Source organism: Echinops telfairi, unplaced genomic scaffold (genome assembly GCF_000313985.2).
Source record: "Echinops telfairi isolate 266 unplaced genomic scaffold, ASM31398v2 ScPeMD7_16;HRSCAF=60, whole genome shotgun sequence".
Taxonomy (NCBI): Eukaryota; Metazoa; Chordata; class Mammalia; order Afrosoricida; family Tenrecidae; genus Echinops; species Echinops telfairi.
In genome coordinates this window covers 10,896,797-10,917,297 of record NW_022103913.1, presented here as the reverse complement: position 1 = coordinate 10,917,297, position 20,501 = coordinate 10,896,797, and the positions used below count along the sequence as shown (strand labels likewise).

The window sequence follows — 20,501 nt, the reverse complement described above, 5'->3', positions numbered from 1 at the left end:
GGCTATCAAAAGATGTAGCATCTGGGGTCTTAAAGGCTTGAAGGTAAACAAAGGGCCATCTAGCTCAGAAGCAGCAAAGCCCATATGGATGAAGTACACCAGCCTGTGGGATCACAAGGTGTTGAAAGGATGAGGTATCAAGCACCAAAGAACAAAAAATCATATCACTGTCAATGAGGGGGAGTGCAGGGTGGGGACCCAAAACCCATCTGTAGGAAACTGTACATCCCCTTACAGAAGGTGCACAGGGAGGAGATGAGCCTGTCAGGGTGCAGTGTATTAACAATGAAACATACAACTTCCCAAATGCTCTCCCAACCCCCACCTCCATCATGATCCCAATTCTACTTTACAAATCTGGCTAGACTAGAGGATGTACACTGGTACAGATAGGAATCGGAAACACAGGGCATCCAGGACGGATGATCTCTTCAGGACCAGTGGTGAGAGCAGCGATACTGGGAGGGTGAAGGGAGGTGGGGTGGAAAGGGGCAACCGATCACAAGGATCTACATATAACTTCTCCCTGGGGGAAAGACAACAGAAAAGTGGGTAAAGGGAGACACTGGACAGTGTAAGATATGACGAAAATAGTAATTTATAAATTATCAAGAGTTCATGAGGGAGGGGGAGCGGGAAGGGAGGGGGAAATGAGGAGCTGATGCCAGGGCCATAAGTAGAGAGCAAATGTTTTGAGAATGATGAGGGCAATGAATGTACAAATGTGCTTTATACAACTGATGTATATATGGATTGTGATAAGAGTTGTATGAGCCCCCAATACAATAATTTAAAAGAAAACAAAAAAAAAACCTATATAATATGTAGTTAATAGGATTTGAAGCACTTTTTGATCAAGATCAGACTACAGACTTCAAGGAACAATAAGTAAACATTGAATTTGTCATTTATTTTACAGGAACTTACAATCAAATGCCAAGAGGTGAAATGACATATTGTACTGGGCAAATCTGCAGCAAAAGCCTTCTTTAAAAGTTTACTTGAAAAACTTTTATAAAGTAAAGATATCAGTTTGAGGACTCGGGTGTGCCTGAACCAAACCACATTATTTTCAATCACCTCATATGCATGTGAAAGCTGATGTAGCAGTTATACAATCATTTGTCAATTTCCTTCATATACACTTGAGTGTCTATGAATTTGTTTCTCTAGTCTACATAGACTAACATAGCTGATAATAAAAGAGAGCTAAGGCATGGTGTTGGTAAAAATACCAAATATACCATTGCCTATCAGAACAACACAACAACAAAAACAAACACAAACTCTTCGATCGAGTCAATTCCAACTCATAGCAACTCTATAGGACAGGGTAGAATTGCCCTGTGGGTTTTCAAGACAGTAACTCTTTAAGGGGGAAGACGGCTTCATTTTTTTCTCCCAAGGAGTGGCCGTTGGCTTTGACTGCTGATCTTGTGTTTAACAGCAGCCCATGAACTATCAAATCTGTTTTGGAAGAAACACAGTCAGAATCCTCTGTACAAGGAGGATGGCAAGACTTTTTCTCAGATATGTTGACCATGTTATCAGTAGGGAACATTCCCTGGAGAAAGACATGGTTGGTACAGGGTCAGTAGAAAGAAGAAGACTCTTAATTTAGATGAAGACACAGGAGTTGTAACAACAGATTCAAACCTAGTAACGATTATTAGGATGGTGCAGGACCAGCCAGTGTTTCACCTACTGAAAATAGGGTTGATATGTCAGAACTAACTCCATGGTGTCTAACAAGAAACCCTCAGAAATAAAGATCTTGCTCACCCCCAAAAGCCACATAGGTTAGTAGAAGTAATAGCTAAGTACAAGAGTAGTTTAGAATGGGTGAGAGAGGAAGAAAATGAGTATTAGTTACAGTCATGAAGACAAACTCTATCTTCATTGGGTGTAATTGAGGCCATTCACTCAGTGCTTATAAGATTTCCTAGAATTTGTAACTATGCTTCCCTGAAGAAGTGCCCTTAAGGACAGAAATAATCTTGCCAAAGACGCTTGAGAAATCAGGACCCTCCTTTCTCACAGAAGTGGCCTGTAACCAAGGTCTCACAGATGCAAGGGCACAACCATTCAACCTCCCCTCTCCTCTGGGCAGCACCATTTCTGTACTGCAAATCATATCCTAGAGCAGGTGTCCTCCTCAAACTACGGCCCGCCGAGGACATTTGTACAGCCTGCCGGGTGTTTTTGCCTTGTTTTTTCACTTCAAAATAAGATATGTGCATTATGCATAGGAATTTGTTCATAGTTTTTTTTTAAAGTATAGTCCGGCCCTTCAATGGGTCTGAGGGACAGTGAACTGGCCCTGTTTAAAAAGTTTGAGGAACCCTGTCCTACAGTTTCTATGAGAACAGGCTGAGACTAAATTTCTATTCAAAACACATTTTGTGTGTGTGTGTGTGTGTGTGAGATCTTATCTTGTTTTTCTCATTCTCTTACAGGTTTCATGTCTTCAGCAAACCATTTACATAAAATGCTCATCTCAGGCTTTGATTCAAAGGAAATGAAAAAAATCTGGGTAAAATAAGAGAAGAGAAAAAGCAAAACATAATAGGACTTATTGGGAGTGGCAGAAGACCAAGAGTTTTAGAATACTCTTCAAACCTTGAACTGAAACTAAACCCCAATCACCTTGTAACTAAATAACAAATTGGCTTAAAAAATACAGAGTATCTCCAGTAAACATTGTGCTCATTAAAAAAACAAAACAAAACAAAAATACCTACGAGACCAAAAAGGTAAAAATTACTTTAAAATGAAGATGAAAATGTAAAGGAACAAGAAAACAGAACAAGGTAAATGGACACAAAACAAAAATGTATATAATGAGAACGTTCATATATACAGTGCCATAACCTATGCCACTGAACAACTTGCATAGAAACTGTTGCAACAGTACTGGGAACTGAAATCCATACAACCACTATGAAAAATAATATGGTGACAGTTAAAGCAACTGGGTATTGAAATCCCATACAATCAAGCAATATCCCTATTTGGCATACACCCTAATATGCTTGATTATTTATACAATTGATGTATAGAATGTTATAGGAGCTGTAAGAGCCCCAAATAATTTTTTTTTAAGGAAAGAAAAAGGAAATAAGACACAAATAAGATACACAGTAGATGTATCAGCTCCCATGTTTAAGCAGCACAGTTCACACTAGCAAGAAATTGGAAGCAGCCCAAATTCCCAACAGTGAAAGAATGGATAAAGAAACTAGGGTACACAAAATGGAATGCACTTCCCTAAAAAAATAGTGATTAAAGTATGAAACACTCCATGACATGGAAGGACCTGGAAACCATTATGTTGCGTGAAGTTAGTCAATCACAAAAGGAAGAATATTGTATAAGTCTACTACCATAAGAAGAAAAATTAACTGAACAAATTTTACATATTAATCCCCAAGCAAAAGGGTAGAAAGTCTGCTTACCGGCCACAAACCATATTATCACCCCTTTATGTGCACTTGATAAGAACTAGATTGAATGAGGAGACTTCACAATGGCTGGGGTCACTCCTTCAAGATGGGGGAGGATACAACATTTAGACAAGGCTGTGAAAATCTACAGGCCTTCACAGGAATGAGAGAACTTTACTGGAAAATCAAGTTAAAATCAGGGAAGGAAAGCAAGTACATTTCAGAGGAGGTTTTAGTGGGCATGGTGGGTGAACGGGGAGAAGCAAGCACATAGCAGGACGGATGCTAAACAACAATTGTAGGGAGAATAAAGGGAGAATAAACTCGATTTTTCCTGGTAGACACAACAAATATGTTTCTACCCAATGCACAGTGAACCACGCCATGGAGTAAGCACTAGGAAGACCTTACACTGGACTTACAGAGAACATGGCATCTGCCAAAGGCCACACCAATGGGGTTCAAAGTGGAAGCCTAACTGAATAAACTGGGCCCTCCTTCAAAACTACCTGTACCGTTGGACGTAGGACTGAAATACTCTGAGGGAAGCAGCAGCAAAGGATGGCTACACTAAGACTATGGAAATGGCATTCAATGGACCTTAAGTGGGACCACTGCCTTAGTGGGTGTCCAATGAAAAGAGGACCCAGAACCATCCTGTATTTAGTATCTCAATGTTCCCCTTGCAGTAATATGACAGGTTTTAATCCGATGGGCAAGTGCACTTGTAAGAAAAGGTACAGGGAATTGTCACACCATCAACCCCAATACACAATGCAAACAGAGCTCTAGCAATAAAGAAATGAACCTGTACAAAGCAACAATTCATGAATTGCAGCTCACAGTTGAACTATACTCAAGTAACTCCTTATATCAACAGTATTTTAAATGCTATGCCATTGGATAAATTACTAATGTTATCAATGCAATAGCCTTATACTCCAGAGGATGACTGACAATGTTTTTCTTTTTAGTTTCTTTGGTTGCTTTTGGGTTTTGTTACAATATGATCCCCAAAGTAAACCAGGATCATTCATAAACTGCTTACAAGCAGATGGATTTTGAGCTCCCACTTAATTCTAGCCCCAATCCAAAGAGAGTTACGTCTTATAACATGGACCTACTCAATACTTGCCTTTATGAAGAGATCAGTTAAGATTTGGGTAAGTGTAGTCAAGAAAGCAGATGGAGTCCAGCTATCAAATGGAATAATGTCTGGGTTCTTAAAGGCTCGTATTCAAACACGACGTCATCTAAGTGAGTCGTCAACTACGTCCACATGGAAGCAGCACATCAGCCTGTGTGATCTGAAGATGATGATATCAAAATCCAAATATGATGGGAGGGGAAATTAGAGAGCTTAAATTGTGAACACCCAATTTGTAGAAGGCTATGGAGGGCAATGGGAATCCAAAATCCATCTGTAGCCATGGGTGAGGGACTCGAATAGCTTTACTATCAGACACAAATTGCAAACTTGATTATGGTGGATTGAACCATGGTGTAATATGAGACGAGGTCAGTTGACTTCCCTCTTGACAACCTGAATTTGCTTGAGGTTCAAATATTTCTTGCTTGTTTCACGGCAGAAATTTCTACTCTGGCTTTTAAAAATATTGATGGTGATCTTAATTTTTATCCTTTTATTATTGTTACTATTATTTTCTTGTTTTTTCTTTTCTATTGTTTCTGTTGCGTTTTCCAATTTGTGAAGCCCAGGAGTGGATACATAGACAATGGATGATGAACTGGTTTACCAAGGATGTGGAGGTAGGTGGGGAGGACAAAGGGATTTGGGGAGCAAATAATAAATGCAGGAGGGGGCAGGGAGCATTAAAACTGATTGTGATTTTATATACACACACATACACACACACAACTCTTTATAAAAGCAATTTACTAATGGAAGTGTATCATATGTGAATATTTTATCAAGAAAGCTAGAGGGAAAGAAAAAAAGGAAACCAAATTTGACCAATGGTCATCATGACCAAAGGCGAAAGCCTTTTTGCTTTGGGGACATTGGGTTTCTGTTAATAGTGGTGGAATAATTTGGAAAAGGGTATTAATAATGGTTGTACAACATGATGAGCACAATGACTCTGAATTATGAATGTACATACACATTGTAGAATTGGAGCATTTTTTATTGTGTCTATTTTGCAAAAAGTAAAAGAAAATAACATAAATAACAATGAGTAGGAAATAGAAAATGTTCTAGAATTGATTGTGATAATTGTACAACTCTTCTAGATAAGATGGAATTACTAAATCATGACATGTGAAGGAAGTGCCAATAAACCTGTTAAAAAATAAACATAATAAACATAAAATGAATATAATCTTAATAAAAAGAAAGTATTGCATTGGAATCTAAACTGCTATTTATAATTATTGTATGCTAAGCAAACAGTGTTATGTATCAATAATTACAAGTATGAATTTCTAATTAGTTGTGTTTTTAAGAGACAATAATAGATGCTTCTAAGAGAGAATGCTGATTGCTATTTAAATGCACATTTGTATTATGAATCATATGGGAATTCTTTGAATGAGTCATAATGAACTAAATTCACACAGCTTGTCAAGGAATGAATGCATCTATATTGAATTAAAAAGTTTTATGAGGGGGCTTCAAAAAGTTCTTGGAAAAGTAGAATGAAAAGACAATGGGATTTTTCCATGAACTTTAACGTCTCTTTTGTATAGAGAACAAAACAGGCTTTGGGTGAAATTAGGAAGTAGCTATGGGATGAGTCAACACAGAGAAAACAAATCAGAATGGAATAACCAACTATAAACCCTATGCCCAAAGTTCTACAGAGATTTTAATATGAGGAGTCAAGCATATGTAAGATAGAAGAAGTGTAGCAATTGTCAAACTAGAATGTACAGAGGAAAGCATGAGCTATCATGAGAGTACAACCAAAAGAGATGAAGACATTTAGCCTAGAACAGAGATAACTACTGCTCTATACATACACAGACAGTTACATATAAATGTACTCCAATTACACCTATTGTGTCATTTTCAAGGACAGAATTAAAACCAGAGCATTTCAAAATAAATATAGTTAATTTAAAAGACAGCTACACAGCAAAACTAAATGAACAAACAGCATAGTTTGTTGGGAGGTGTAGTTGTCGTTGCTGAGATTTTCTAATTAGAAAAACCTCTAAAATATATGTAAACTGGCAATATTAAAATTTTTATTTGGGAGGGAAAAATCAGGTGAAAACTTCCAAAATTCTAAAACCAGAACTGCTTTATCAGTTAATTTGTGCATAAGATAAGTTAGAAGGCAGAAGGCGTAGCCTTATAAAGGTAGCAGTTTCAAAGAAAAAAAATTGACAGTACCATTTAGAAATAGAACGTCAATGAAATTAAAGTAGGACTGACAAAAAGAAATGTTTACGAGCTATTATTTAACATATATATTTCTTCTTCTAAATAATTTGAAGAGGTTAAAATAATTCCACTGAACACAATACTCTATATACTCCTATGATTTAATTAACAATGTAAAAAGGAACCCTATCTTTTCCTTTATCTGGACATTACTGATGTTTTTTAATAGATGATGGATTGGTTTCCTTAATACAATTCTTTATTATGAATTAGGTGAGGTGGTGGTGGTAGTGGTGGTTATACTTCACAGGAGCTCTGGTGATGTAGTGGTTCTGTATAGGGCTATGATCCTCAAGGTCAGCAGTTTGAAACCAACAGCTACTCCACAGGAGAAAGAGGGGCTTTCTACTCTCATAAACAGTAATAATCTATGAAATCCACAGGGCAGTCGCCATGAGTCGGCAACTACTGGATGGCAGAGTGCCGCCACATTTTTGTATATAAAAATTTTATGTTCAAACCTACCACTCCGTACCGTTTGATTTCTCTTGTAGAACATGCTTTCCTTTCACCCACGTTAACACCTGTCTAATCGAGCCTATTGCTTCATCTTCTTTGCCTGGCTTTCCCACACCCATCGGGTAATCAATGTGTTTCCTTTGGTATTAAAACAAGTCTGGATTTTTTTCTTTATAATGTTGGAATCATAAAACATTTATTCTTGATTAATTTCACTCAGTACTCTAAGTCCATCCATGCCATGAAGGGTTCCTTAGTCTCAGCATTATTCTTTAATGTCTTATTCCTTTTTTCTCAGTCACAAGAAGTTGGTGCTTTCCTCAGGACTTGGTGATCACACATAAAGTTCTGTTAAAATTGGTAACTTCAAATTTACATGCAGAATAAAACAAAAAATGTGGAACAAATTGCAGCATTATAAAAAGGCTTATTAGTCTGATAGAAACTAGTAAAACCTCTAAACTGTGGTCTTTAGAGATCCTATATGCCTTGAATGGAACTCAATTTGCGGTTCAATTATTAGCCAAACAATAGGCAAGCCTATACGAGAGCTTCAAACAATTTTGGAAAAATTCCACTAAAAGATAATGTAATTTTCTATAAGCCTTTGAAGCTCTCTCACAAACAGTGAACAATAATACTACCTAGTTATGCACTCCTTAGAAAAAACATTCTTACAAAATCAAAAGTGTAGCAGGTGACCAGGGATAAAGTTCAGAGAGCAACAAGGGATATGAAAAAAGGATGAATGAAAATGGTAAACATAGGCAGGAAGTTCGAAGAGCACTGTTACATTATGGGGTTTCCATCAGTCTTACAAAACGAGAGTTTGAATTATTAAATGGAAAACAATTTGCATAGTAAATTTTCACTCAGCTTACAATAAAGGGGTCAAAAATGGAAATAAAGACTGAAACATAGATTTTAATAACATGTAAAAAACAAATAAAAACTGGTAATAAAATAAAAATAAAATACTTCACACTCACTGATGGTTATTATCAAAAGAAGAAAACTAACAAACAAATGTTGGTGAGAATACAGAGAAATGGGAACCTTCTTAATTGCTGATGGGAATGGAAAATGGCCCAGTCATTGTGGAAAGCAAATTGGTGATTCCTCAAATTTAAATACATTTAATGTATGTATAACTTAGGAATTACACAACTAGGTATATGCCCACGTTACCTGAAAATTCAGGGACTCAGATATTTGTATGTCAGTGTTCATTGTAGCATTATTCATTTTAGCTACAAGTTGGAAATAAGTTCCATCAACAGAGGAATGTATATACAAAACATTGGTGTAAACATGTAATGGAATATTATTTATTCAAAGAGAAATAAAATTCTGATACATTCTAACATGAGTGGACTTTAAACATATCATGTTGAGAAGTAGTAAGTTGTAAGACTCAAAGACAAATATTGTATGATTCTACTTCAACTTACCCTGTCATGAAGAGTCCAGCCAACATACTTTAAGTAACTGTCATTTAAGAAGGCATCACTATACATTTTCATCCATACGCCAATTTCTTCAATACAAATGGCTCTAATCTCAGCAATAGCATCACTAAAACCGAAAATACAAACAAAACACACTCAATATGATTAATATCCAAACTTAGAATATACTTCCAAGTTCAAGATCACTCTTCTTTAGTAAGAAATATTAAAATTATTTCAAAGGCAGTATTTACATTTGTATTCAATGACTACCACCTTGAATATCTTCTGCTTTATTAATGGGTTCTATGAATATATCCTATCAACACCATACTAAAATATAATGTTTACAGAAACCATCTTATTTGGCTCAACTGTGAAATTTCAACAGGACTAGGAAATGACATTTGTAGGTTTTGGAGAACTTTTAGGGAGTCAACAACTATTTAATTTTCTGAAGAAACTAATATCCAAGTATAGAATAATTTGAAGCTCAAAATTGCTGACCTAACAAATTATTAAACTTTTTAAGCTAGCACACAATTAATGAGTTCAGAGTGTTTTATTATAATCAAGACAAAAATTAGTTATAGAGCAGACAAAAATAATATAGAAGCAATTATTATTAGAAAGGGTGAAAAAAAGAAGTAAATTAATTTGAAAATAAACTCCATAATCTTCACATAATGTATTAACAAATTATGTATCTTCAATTTTTAATAAAAGCATTCCTCATTCCATTCAAGTCACATTTCTTTCATCTTCCATTTACTTTTTAGGTTGCATCAGAGAGAAGAATAGTTCATGTTGGATCACAGTGAGAATGACCACAGTCTGCTTTCGGGCTTCCTGCTCAATGGCTTTTCACCTCTTATTGGATGTACACTAAGTCCTGGAATGGTTTTCCTACTCTATGATCTAAGATTCATGAACAAGTACCATATTAATTATCTCATGAGGTTATTAGCTCTAGCTTAAAAATAATATCCATACTAAGATGAGTAAATTCTGATTTACATGTAAATTTATATTTTGGTTAATTTTTAATTCTCCAAATTTATACAAAACAGTAATTGTCATGGTACTATATTTTAATGTCAATTAAAGCCATTTTCTTAGTTTCCTCTTGTGATAAAATATAAATTGGTAGTATAATTTTTCATTTAATTTTCACCCTAAACATTCATAGACCATAACATGGAACTTCACAAAAACTGTGAGAGGCTGTTTCTGGACCTTTATTAAGGCACAAGTGACAAGGACATTTCTTTTTGTCTTAATGTAAAACTTTTCAGATATGAAACTCAGAATGAAAACCTGTATATAAGGAACACCTGTGTTATCTAGTACTTGGTTAAGAAATGAAGCATTACAGATGAAACTTCCTATATATTTCTTATTGATGCATCTCCCCAACATAAGTGATTATCCTAGATGCAGTGAATATAATTTCATCTCTATTTTCATGCTTTTACTAAATGCATTGTTTTACGTATTTTGAAATTTTACAGAAATATCTTTTAAGTATCCTTACCCAACTTGCTTTTTATAAGCTATGTTGCAATTTATGCATATTGTTTCATGTAGTTCTAATGCATTTATCTACTGCTCAAGGTTCCTTTGTATGAATATATTATAAATTGTTTATGCCCCTTTTTTTCAAACAGGCTTTTAGGTTGTCCCCAAGATTTGCATATTCATGCCTCTTTGTTGTACATGTGTGAGAATGTCCTTCAGAAAATGTTCAGGGTAGAATTTTCACTTTGTACATGGGAGATCTGGGTTAAATTCCCATTAAGACATCTCATGTGCAGCCACCACTTGTCTGTCAGTGGTGTCTTATGTGTTGCTAGGATAGTAATCAGGTTTCAGTGGAACCTTTAGACTTAGATGAAGGAGAAGGATATGGCAAGCTATTCCTCCAAACCAGTCAATGACAACCTTACAGATCACCAAAAACCCATCCAAAAGCAAGATCTTGCAACATTTCTTTCATTGTACATGAGTCAGGGCTGACCTGATTAACAACAATAATATTTTCCAAGAGTTGTCAATACTTGTTAGTACATTATGAATCAAATTTTGTGAATGGCAACATAAGTTAATAACACACAGGATAAGAAATATTAAAGTGTTTCGTATGCAGTAAGGTCTACAAGCCTCTTTGCCCTTGGTGTGCAGAAATGCCATCAAAGTCTGTAAGAGTAAAATTACTGGGTGAGAAAAATGGGTATCTTCTACTTCATAGCAGTAAATAAATTAGAAACTCATATTTACCTCCTAGCCCAAAACAGTATTATCCTACCATTTAGGGTAAATTTACATCTGTGTGAACAGCAGGTTGATATATTTTGATTTCCTGGGTTATCCAAATAAAAGAATAAATCCTACAGTGGTAAATAAAAAATAACTCCCCTGCCTCCTGCCTCACAAAAACAGAACCATAAAACACTCAAAATCATGCATTTTACCTGTCAGTTCTAATAATTAGATTGATATCTTTATTAAAGAGTCATTACTTTATTACTTTATTTCCCTCGGAAAAAAAATCCTAATTAAAGGCTAGGCCAAGATTTCTGTTGGAAAATCTCAAAGAAGGAGATTTAGGACAAAATCAATAGGTGTGGTATACTGGTTAAAACCATAGTGATTACCTAGTAACTATAGATACACACACAGCACAATCATTCTTCTATCATTCTTAGAATAGCATTGATATATACATATATATATATATACATACACACATATATATTTAAGATCATTTTATTGCACCTTTACAGGTCTTATAACAATCCACATATCAATTGTATCATGCATATTTGTACATATGTTGCCATCATTATTTGCCTTGTATTTGAGCCCTTGGTAACCATTGATATTATTTAAATTACAGGTGGCTAATCTCTTTAGTCACAGAATATAAAAAGCCAGCTTTATTTCAGCAGGGAACTATTATTCGAAGTATTTTTTATAATCATCCTTACTTCTATGCCTGGTTTTGTTTAATACTTTTTGGTCTAGACTACTAGACTCTTAAACAGTGTATCTTCTTGAAATTTCCTCTCTATGTACATTGCTGGTTTTTTGAATCAACTTGTTTTGATTAAATTCTAGTTATTTCTAGTTCAAACGCTAAGGCTAACCCTTCCCACCTGAATATTAAACACTTAAATCTTCTTTTCTATACTTACAGCCAGAAAGCTTAATCTGCTGCCATAAAAAAAGTTCTTAGTTGTTGTCTTCTATCTGGGTTCTAGTGCTCCAATCCACTTTGCCTCCCGAAACCACCCTGTTTTATTAATCATTCTCTACTGTGATTATATTCTGTAATGACAGACTAGGCAGTAAAATTAAAACTCCTTTGTCATGGTTTTATAGTATGTCCAAAATTTCTTTGTATGTATTCATTTTAGAGGAGACTAATCTACTTTCTTTTCATTGTGCATGTACTGAACAGCTTGGATCTAGTGATTATAATGTAGTAGAAATGATGAACTGTGTGACTCCTGAGAGTCATAAAGAAATCATGACTTTATTTTCTTTGTCTTGGGTCACTTCCTCTGGGGGAAAGCAAATGTATTGAGCAACTTCAAGCTCTGTTATGTAGAACTTTGTATGTATCTGAGGCCTTCTGTTACCAGCCATGAGAGTAAGACATCTTAAAAATAGATCTCCCAAGCCCAAGCAAGCCCCCAGATGGCTGCTATTCTAACCTATATATTGAATGCAATCTTATACCGTGAAGTCATAAACATCAGCTAATCTCATTTGGTAACCCATAGAAACTAGCTAATGTTGTTTTATGCTGCCAAGTTTTTGGATACACTGCTAAATGGAAAGAGATATTTGTCCAGTTGTAAAGACTCTTAGTAACGTATCCATAACCTATCTTGTTTTCGTTTGGTTTATACATATGCACAAACATTACTCTCAGTTATTCCTATTGCCTCCACTACCCTCATTTTAGTGTGATCACCTACACTGAGTATTTTTTCATCATTTGTATCATCATCTTAGAACAGATACACTCTTTTTGCCCTCTAGACATTAACATTCTACTTAAGAGGTTATTATAAACAATGTGGCATGCTTTGAAATATTGACTGATTTGAACATTTCTACTGCAATACGTTTAGACCAATTTTCATAGCATTGTGGTTTGTGGGTCTTGAAATGAAGAACTAAAAAAGAAGGTAGGATACTCTTAACGTGGCTTCTCAAAAAAAAAAAAAAACGAGGGAGGAATAAGTCTGGAGTGATTATATGAATCTTGAACTGTAATGCTATTTTACAGGACAAAACAATGATTAAATAATTAATTATGTTTCCAGACTATGTCTTTCTAGGGAAAAAACTTTTAGTTAAGTATTTAAGCTTAAATCTTCTTTTTTGAATTACTTTCTTGGCAGTTGGAATTGTAGTAAATATCTTTTACAACAAAAATAAAATTAACTCTTAGGAATGTTAATTAAATGATTCTTGTACTGTCCTTCTAGATGCTTTCTCAGTAGAGATGTAGACTAAATTTAAATGATTGCAGCATGAATTCTAAAGAATAAGTTTTGGATAGATGTTTTGACACAATTATTCTATCTCTCAGGAGTTTTTGAGTGAGAAATAATTATGAGTGTCAAAAGGTCCACTATCTAGATTATAGCACACAATGAATTTGTCTTAACCAAACTGTCCTTAAGATCTGACTATAAAAAAATCATTTCCCCCGCAAAGTAGATCAGTAGATCAATTATGAGGATATTTTTATAGGAAATAGCCTGAGTGTGAAAGGAACAGCCTAAGAGTGATTGAAAAGTCTTCTTGCACTAAAATAAATTATTTTATGTTATTATCTTACGCTGATCAATTAGTTTAAATGTATTAGAAATCAATAAGTTTACAAAATGGGAAATATTGTTCATCTCATTTGATCTCTATTTTTCAAAAGAGAAAATATAAAGGCATTTAAGTCTCATAATAGAGCAGGTTATATGACTATCTACATTACTCCTTAATATTTTCATAGAATTTTAGACTCTGCTTTTAAAAAAATCTCTAGATATTAAAAAGTAACATTAAAAATCAAATATTGATACATTAATTTCAAAGCTATATCTTAATAAATATTCACATTTTGTTGTCAATTTATAGGTCACCTAGAAAATTTTTTGAATTAAATACTTTTATTGGGGGCTCTTACAACTCTCATCACAATCCATACATTCATCCATTGTGTCAAGCACATTTGTACATATGTTGCCATCATCTTCAAAGCATTTTCTTTCTACTTGAGCCCTTGATATCAGCATCTCATTTTTTGCCCTCCCTCCCTCCTAAACCCTTTATAAGTTATACATTATTATTTTCATATCTTACATAGTCCTCTGTCACTGTTTACCTGCTTTTCTGCTGTTCGTTCCCCTGGACGGGGGTTACAGATTGATCCCTCTGATTGACTCCCCCTTCCTCCCCCGCACCCCCTACCTTCCCATTATCTTTCTGGTATCTATTCTCATTGTTGGTCCTGAGGGGTTTATCTATCTTGGATTTCCTGTGTTTTGCCTTTTATCTGTAGCAGTGTACATGTTCTGGTCTAATCCGATTTGTAAGGTAGAATTGAGGTCATGATAGTGGGGGAGGAAGCATTAAAGAACTTTTATGCTTTCAGCGGTGCTATACTGCACCCTGACTGCCTCATCTCTTCCTTGTGACCATTCTGTAAGGCGATGTCCAATTGATGTAAGGAGATTATAATGTAAGGAGATTAAAATGGAATGAGTTTGTTTGGAGCATATTATACTTTGGTATTATCTGGAAAAAGCTCTAAAAACATGCTGAAATCACTTAGAGTAAAAATTGAAATATAATAATTCACTTTTATCCTTAACTTCTTGGTATCTCTTCTCTATTGTGGTCTTTTACCATTAACTTTGTTCTTATGCTCTTTAAAAAGCCTTTTAATACTTCTTGCACATAATAGTTTTAGTCTTTTCCCTTTGGTTGCTTCGAAGTCTTACTCCTGATCTTTGATATTTCAGAATTTTACTGTTGTGTTTATATGTGAAACAATTTTCTTTGATATGCTAATTATTTAATACTCAAGTAGATGGGCTCTAAATTTAATCATTTCTGAATTATCATAAGAGCAAATTACACAAATACATGGGAAAACAGATGTCATGTGAAGGCATGTAAAGAACCAAAGAACACCTGATGCTATATCCACAAGAAAAAAATTTACAGAGCTAAGACCACGATCTGGACTTTTAGCTTCCAGAACTGTAAATAAATTAATTTCTATTATTAAAAGCCACTGCTTTTAGCATTTGTGTTATGAGAGAATCGAAAACTATGACAAAAGAAACTACCATCTGTCAAGATTGGGTGTTTTAAAAAATTAGTATACTGTATTCAGCTATCTGGAATTATTTTAAAATCTTTTTCTCCTTAAACCAAAATATCCTCTGAAATATTCCTTAAATCGGTTAGCCCATCTGAGCATTATACTTTTTTCCCCCTGATATATATAATTTGTTTAATTAATTATTAAAATCTGTAGGTTGATGAGTAGACACTTTATATACCATGTGTCCAAAATTCACTTTCAGATCACTTCTTCTTTCAAGCCTATGCTACATTGACTATATATAGAAAAGTAGATTATAAAATCAAATGTTATTTATAATTACATGAACTGTAGTTTCATAACATTATACTATTTTACAATCTGTCTAAATGGGATCAAGCTGACAACACATATTTGAAAGATTAAACAGAAATCTTCCTGGGCAAGGAGTTTGTTAATGAGAAAGAGGGATAAATGGTTGTGCAACTCAAAGAATGTGATCAGTCAATAAATTATACATGTAAAATCTATTTGTTTTACTATCTAAATTCAGCAAAACAAGATCAGAAAAATTTTCATTAAAAAAAAATTCAGAGACATAGCACATCGAACAGATATACGCACTCCCTTGTTCATGCAGCACTGTTCACAACAAGAAGTTGGAAACAGCCCAAATGACCAGAGAGGAAGAATAAAGAAACTTTTTTACAATGGTATACAGTGGAAAACCATGTATTGTTAACAATGATGACACAGGTGACATGACATGGATGGACTTGGAGATCATTATGTTGAATGAAGTAAGTCAAGAGCAAAAGGATAAACATTGTATGAGGCCATTACTTTAAGATAAAAACCAAAACTTACATGCAAAGGGGATTAAGCTTTGGAGGTTACCCAAGGGCGGTGGGTGCAAGGGAGGTAAGATAAAATAACAGACTAAAGGGTTGGTAGGTGTTAACTTGTGTGAAAGGGAGGATGATGGGCCACAAGTGAGAAACATTGGAGGATGGACTTAAGAGTATAAAACAAGGGTGGGGGAGGGAAAAGAAGGGTGATGAGGGGTTTGAACTGTTAAAGACAGAGTCGATGATCTGAAATGTATACATCCCCACTTAATCCATAAAGAAAAATATCATTTAAAAAAAAAAAAAAGCAAAACAAAACAACTGGAAAGTACATTAATAAGAACAACCTAAATACTAAAAACCAAATTCACCACCATCGAGTTGATTCTGATTCAGTGACACTACAGGACAGGACAGAACTTCCCTTGTGGGTTTCCCAAATTGTAATTCTTCACTAGAGTAGAGAACCTCGTCTTTCTCCTGCAGACCAGGTGGTGATTTCATACTACATACTTAATTGCCCAATGCAGAGCAAGTAAGCCACCATAACAGAAAATAACACATCACTATCTGGTATCAATAGCATATTTGAATTTGTAGAAGAAACAGAACCCCTGGTTATAGGTGAATATAAATGCAAAGAAAAGACAAAATATAATGAAGTAAAGTAAAGGGAGCACCAGAGACCTTGGGAGCAACATCATAGTTACTAGCTTATGCAATAAAACCAAAACCAAATTTAGTACTATTGTATCACAGCAGTGACTCTGTAGGACAGAGTAGAACTGCCCTGTTGGGTTTCTGATGCTATAATTTTATGGGAGGAGAAAGCCTTATCTTTCTCCTGAAGCATATGTAATAAGAATCCAAAAAAAGAGGAGGCCCGGGTTAAATATAATTCTGAGAAATATGGTGAAAAAGTCTAATAAATGCCAGCAGGATAAACATAAAAAGATTTACATTTAAGATATATAAGGGGGTACCCCCCAAAACCATAACTGCGCAAGGCAGAGTGGAGCTTTTGTAGTACGCATTTTTTCTATTAAGCAAGCATCAAACAACTCATTCTGAGTCAGTGAACCTTCACCTGGGAAGGTTCTCTATGGTCACAGTGAATTTATTATTATTATTATTATTATTTTTTTTTTTGTAAAAGCAGTTTTATTGGAACCTGGGGTTTTTTTGTGATGGCTGATTAAAGAGAACAGCACGTGACTGTGAAACTTTATTTCTTGCTTGGGAAAAATGCTGCAAAAACGATGATGCTGAACACAGCTTACAAGGACACTGCTATGGGAAGACCTCAAGTGTACAAGGGGTTTGCTTGTTTCAAAAAAGGTGAAATATCGATTAATGACAAATCTAATACTGGATGTCCATCAACTCCCAAATGGATGAAAATATCAACAAAATTCGTGCACTTGTGCTCGTAAACCAACAACAGATCATTGAAGAGATGGAAACTTTATCTGTTCCATCTTGGAGCTTGGTTCAAAAATTTAATGGACGATTTGGGAATGAGACGGGTCACTGTGAAGTTTGTGCCTCGGGATCTATCTGACCAGGAAAAAGAGCATCGAGGGAAACATGCAGTGCTTTGAAAGAACAGCTCTGAAGCGATCCAGACTTTTTGCCCAAGGTCATCACTAGTGATGAGACATGGTGCTATTCTTACAACCCCCAAACCAAACATCAATCAAGTCAGTGGAAAACGCCATCATCACCTCACCCCGCTAAAGCTTGTCAAGTGAAAAAGAGATCAAGACGATGCTCATTTGTGGGTTTGTTTTTTTAATGTAAGGGGAATGGTACATTTAGAGTTGGATCCACCAGATCAGACTGTTAATCAAGCTGTCTATTTAGAGGTTCTGAAAAGATTATGGAACAGCATGCAACAAAAAAGGCCTAATTTGTGGCAGACAGTGGACTGGTTTTGTCTTTATTACAATTCACCTGCTCACACAGCCATCTCGATGTGCCAGTTTTTGCCAAAAAACAGCATGCCTCTATTGCCCAACACACCTCACTAACCTGACCTCACTCCATGTGACTTTTTTTGTTTCCGTGAAAGGAGAGGGACATGAAAGGACAACAATATGACAACATAAAAGGTGAAGAAAAATAGGTGGGAGGTGCTGTGCTGTCAGCCATTCAAACAGATGAGTTTGAAAATGTTTCCAAGAATGGAATCACATTATTTAACAAATGTATTAAGTGTAATGGGGAGTACTTTGAATGTGATAAGGCAGTTTTTTTAAAAATTAATACACGGGGGGTGGGGGTGGTGGTGTTTCCGGTTTAGTTTGGGTGTCCTTGTATAATAATAGGCAAACTGCTGAAAGTCAAAGAGAAAATGAAGAGAGCCACAAAGAAAAACTCTAAAATATAGGGGAGCAAATGGATCGATGACTTTTTGGTAGAACTAATAAGGGTCAGTAGGCAGTAGAATGGCATAGTAAACAAGTTGCAAGAAAAAAGAACCCACACAGAAACCTGTCTAACCAAGAATTATATATCCAGCAAAGCTGTCTTTCAAAAATGAAGGTTAAAAAAAATGTTTTCACGTAAACAAAGAAAAGCTGTAGTTGACAGGTCTGCCTCATAAGAATTGTTAAAGGGAGTCCTTAAAGTGAGAAGGAAAAAAAACACCAAAAATTTTCACAGCCACAGAAAAACTAAAGAATGTCAGAAACGGAAGAGGTTAAATATAAAAGGACACACAAATACTTTTTATTGGCTATTTATTCTATGCCCACAGACTAAAAATTCAAATAGAAATAAAGCTTCATCACAATCACCACCAAAATATCAACAAGCTTTCAAGTAAAGCTTCCAAATCAATCCTAAAATGTGTATACACATGCCAAGGACGTTTTCAAAACAACACAATAGGAAGATATATGTGAACAAAAAAAAATCCTTACTTTAGAGCTACTGTAAAATATTACAGATGGCATGGGTATAGATAGGAAACTTTGGGGTGAGAAGATGTGCAAATCATCTAATATAAAGAAAAAAAGAACAAAAAATCATATCACTGTGTGCTCACCTCCCTAATACTACTGCTGAAGACAAATGGGTGCATAAGCAAATGTGGCGAAGAAAGTTGATGGTGCCCGGCTATCAAAAGATGCAGCATCTGGGGTCTTAAAGGCTTGAAGGTAAACAAGTGGCCATCTAGCTCAGTAGCAACAAAGCCCACATGGAATAAGCACACAGGCCTGTGCGATCACAAGGTTTCAAAGGGATCAGGTATCAGGCATCATCAGAACAAAAAATCTTATCATAGTGAGGGGGGAGTGGAGACCCAAAGCCCATTTGTAGGCCACTGGACACCCCCTTGCGGAAGGGTCTCTGGGAGGAGACGAGCCAGTCAGGGTGTGATGTAGCAATGATGAAAAATACAACTTTCCTCTAGTTCCTAAATGCTCTCCCCCTCCCCCACATCATGATCCGAATTCTACCTTGCAAGTCTGACTTCACCAGAGGATGTACACTGGTACAGATAGGAACTGAAAACGCTGGGAATCCAGGGCAGATGATCCCTTCAGGACCAGTGGTGTGAGTGGCGATACTGGGAGGGTAGAGGGAGGGTGGAGTGGAAAGGGGGAACCGATTACAAGGATCTACATGTGACCTCCTCCCTAGGGGACGGGCAACAGAAAAGTGGGTGAAGGGAGACCTCGGACAGGGCAAGATATGACAAAATAATAATTTATAAACTATCAAGGGTTCATGAGGGAGGGGGGGAGCGGTGAGAGAGAGAAAAAAAAAATGAGGAGCTGTTGCCAGGGGCTTAAGTGGAGAGCAAATGTTTTGAGAATGATGAGGGCAATGAATGTACAAATGTGCTTTACACAATTGATGTATATCGATTGTAATAAGAGTTGTATGAACCCACAATAAAGCGATTAAAAAAATACTCATACAAAAATACTCTTATAATACCCTTCTCTCAATAATTGCTAAAATAGACAGAAAATAGGCTAAATATAAGGAAGACTCAAACAACACAGAAGAATAACAAAAGAATAACATTAAGCAAGAAAAGCAGAACTCCTTTCCTGAGCAATTAGAATATGTATTTGGTCCATTTTGTGGGCCAAAAAAAGCAAGTATCATAAAATTTCAAAGTGTTCCAATAATAAAAAGTACATCCCCTGACCACAATGATATTTAAAAATCACCAACTCAAAAATTTCCAAATCCTTATCAAACTATGACACCTCTGAACAACCCATGAGTTAAAGGAAAAAAACACTAAAAGAGTATTTTGAACTGAATGAAAATGAGAACACAGCAAGTCCAAATTTAGAGGGCACAATTAAATCAGTGCTTAGAGAGCAAACATCAATGTATATTTTTTAAAGGCCATGATTGAGGATGCAGCTAAGCAGTGTCTAGATTCCTTACCCAAGAAAAAGGGATAATAAGTGTACTTTAATCAAACAAACAAAAAAGCAAGGAATCAATAAAAAAGAACCATAATCAATGAACTTGAAAACAAACAAAAGAAACTCAATATAACAAAAAAGCTGGTGTTGTGAGATA

General features: G+C 35.5%; 1 protein-coding gene across 1 annotated transcript in view; it reads right to left on the bottom strand.

Moving 5' to 3' along the window:
* Nucleotides 1–20,501, bottom strand: part of STAG1 (stromal antigen 1) — a 296,042-nt gene that overhangs the window by 109,610 nt on the left and 165,931 nt on the right. The window contains exon 10 of the mRNA XM_045287455.1: nucleotides 8,763–8,886. Coding sequence (XP_045143390.1) covers nucleotides 8,763–8,886 — 124 coding nt within the window. The remainder of the gene's footprint in view (nucleotides 1–8,762; nucleotides 8,887–20,501) is intronic.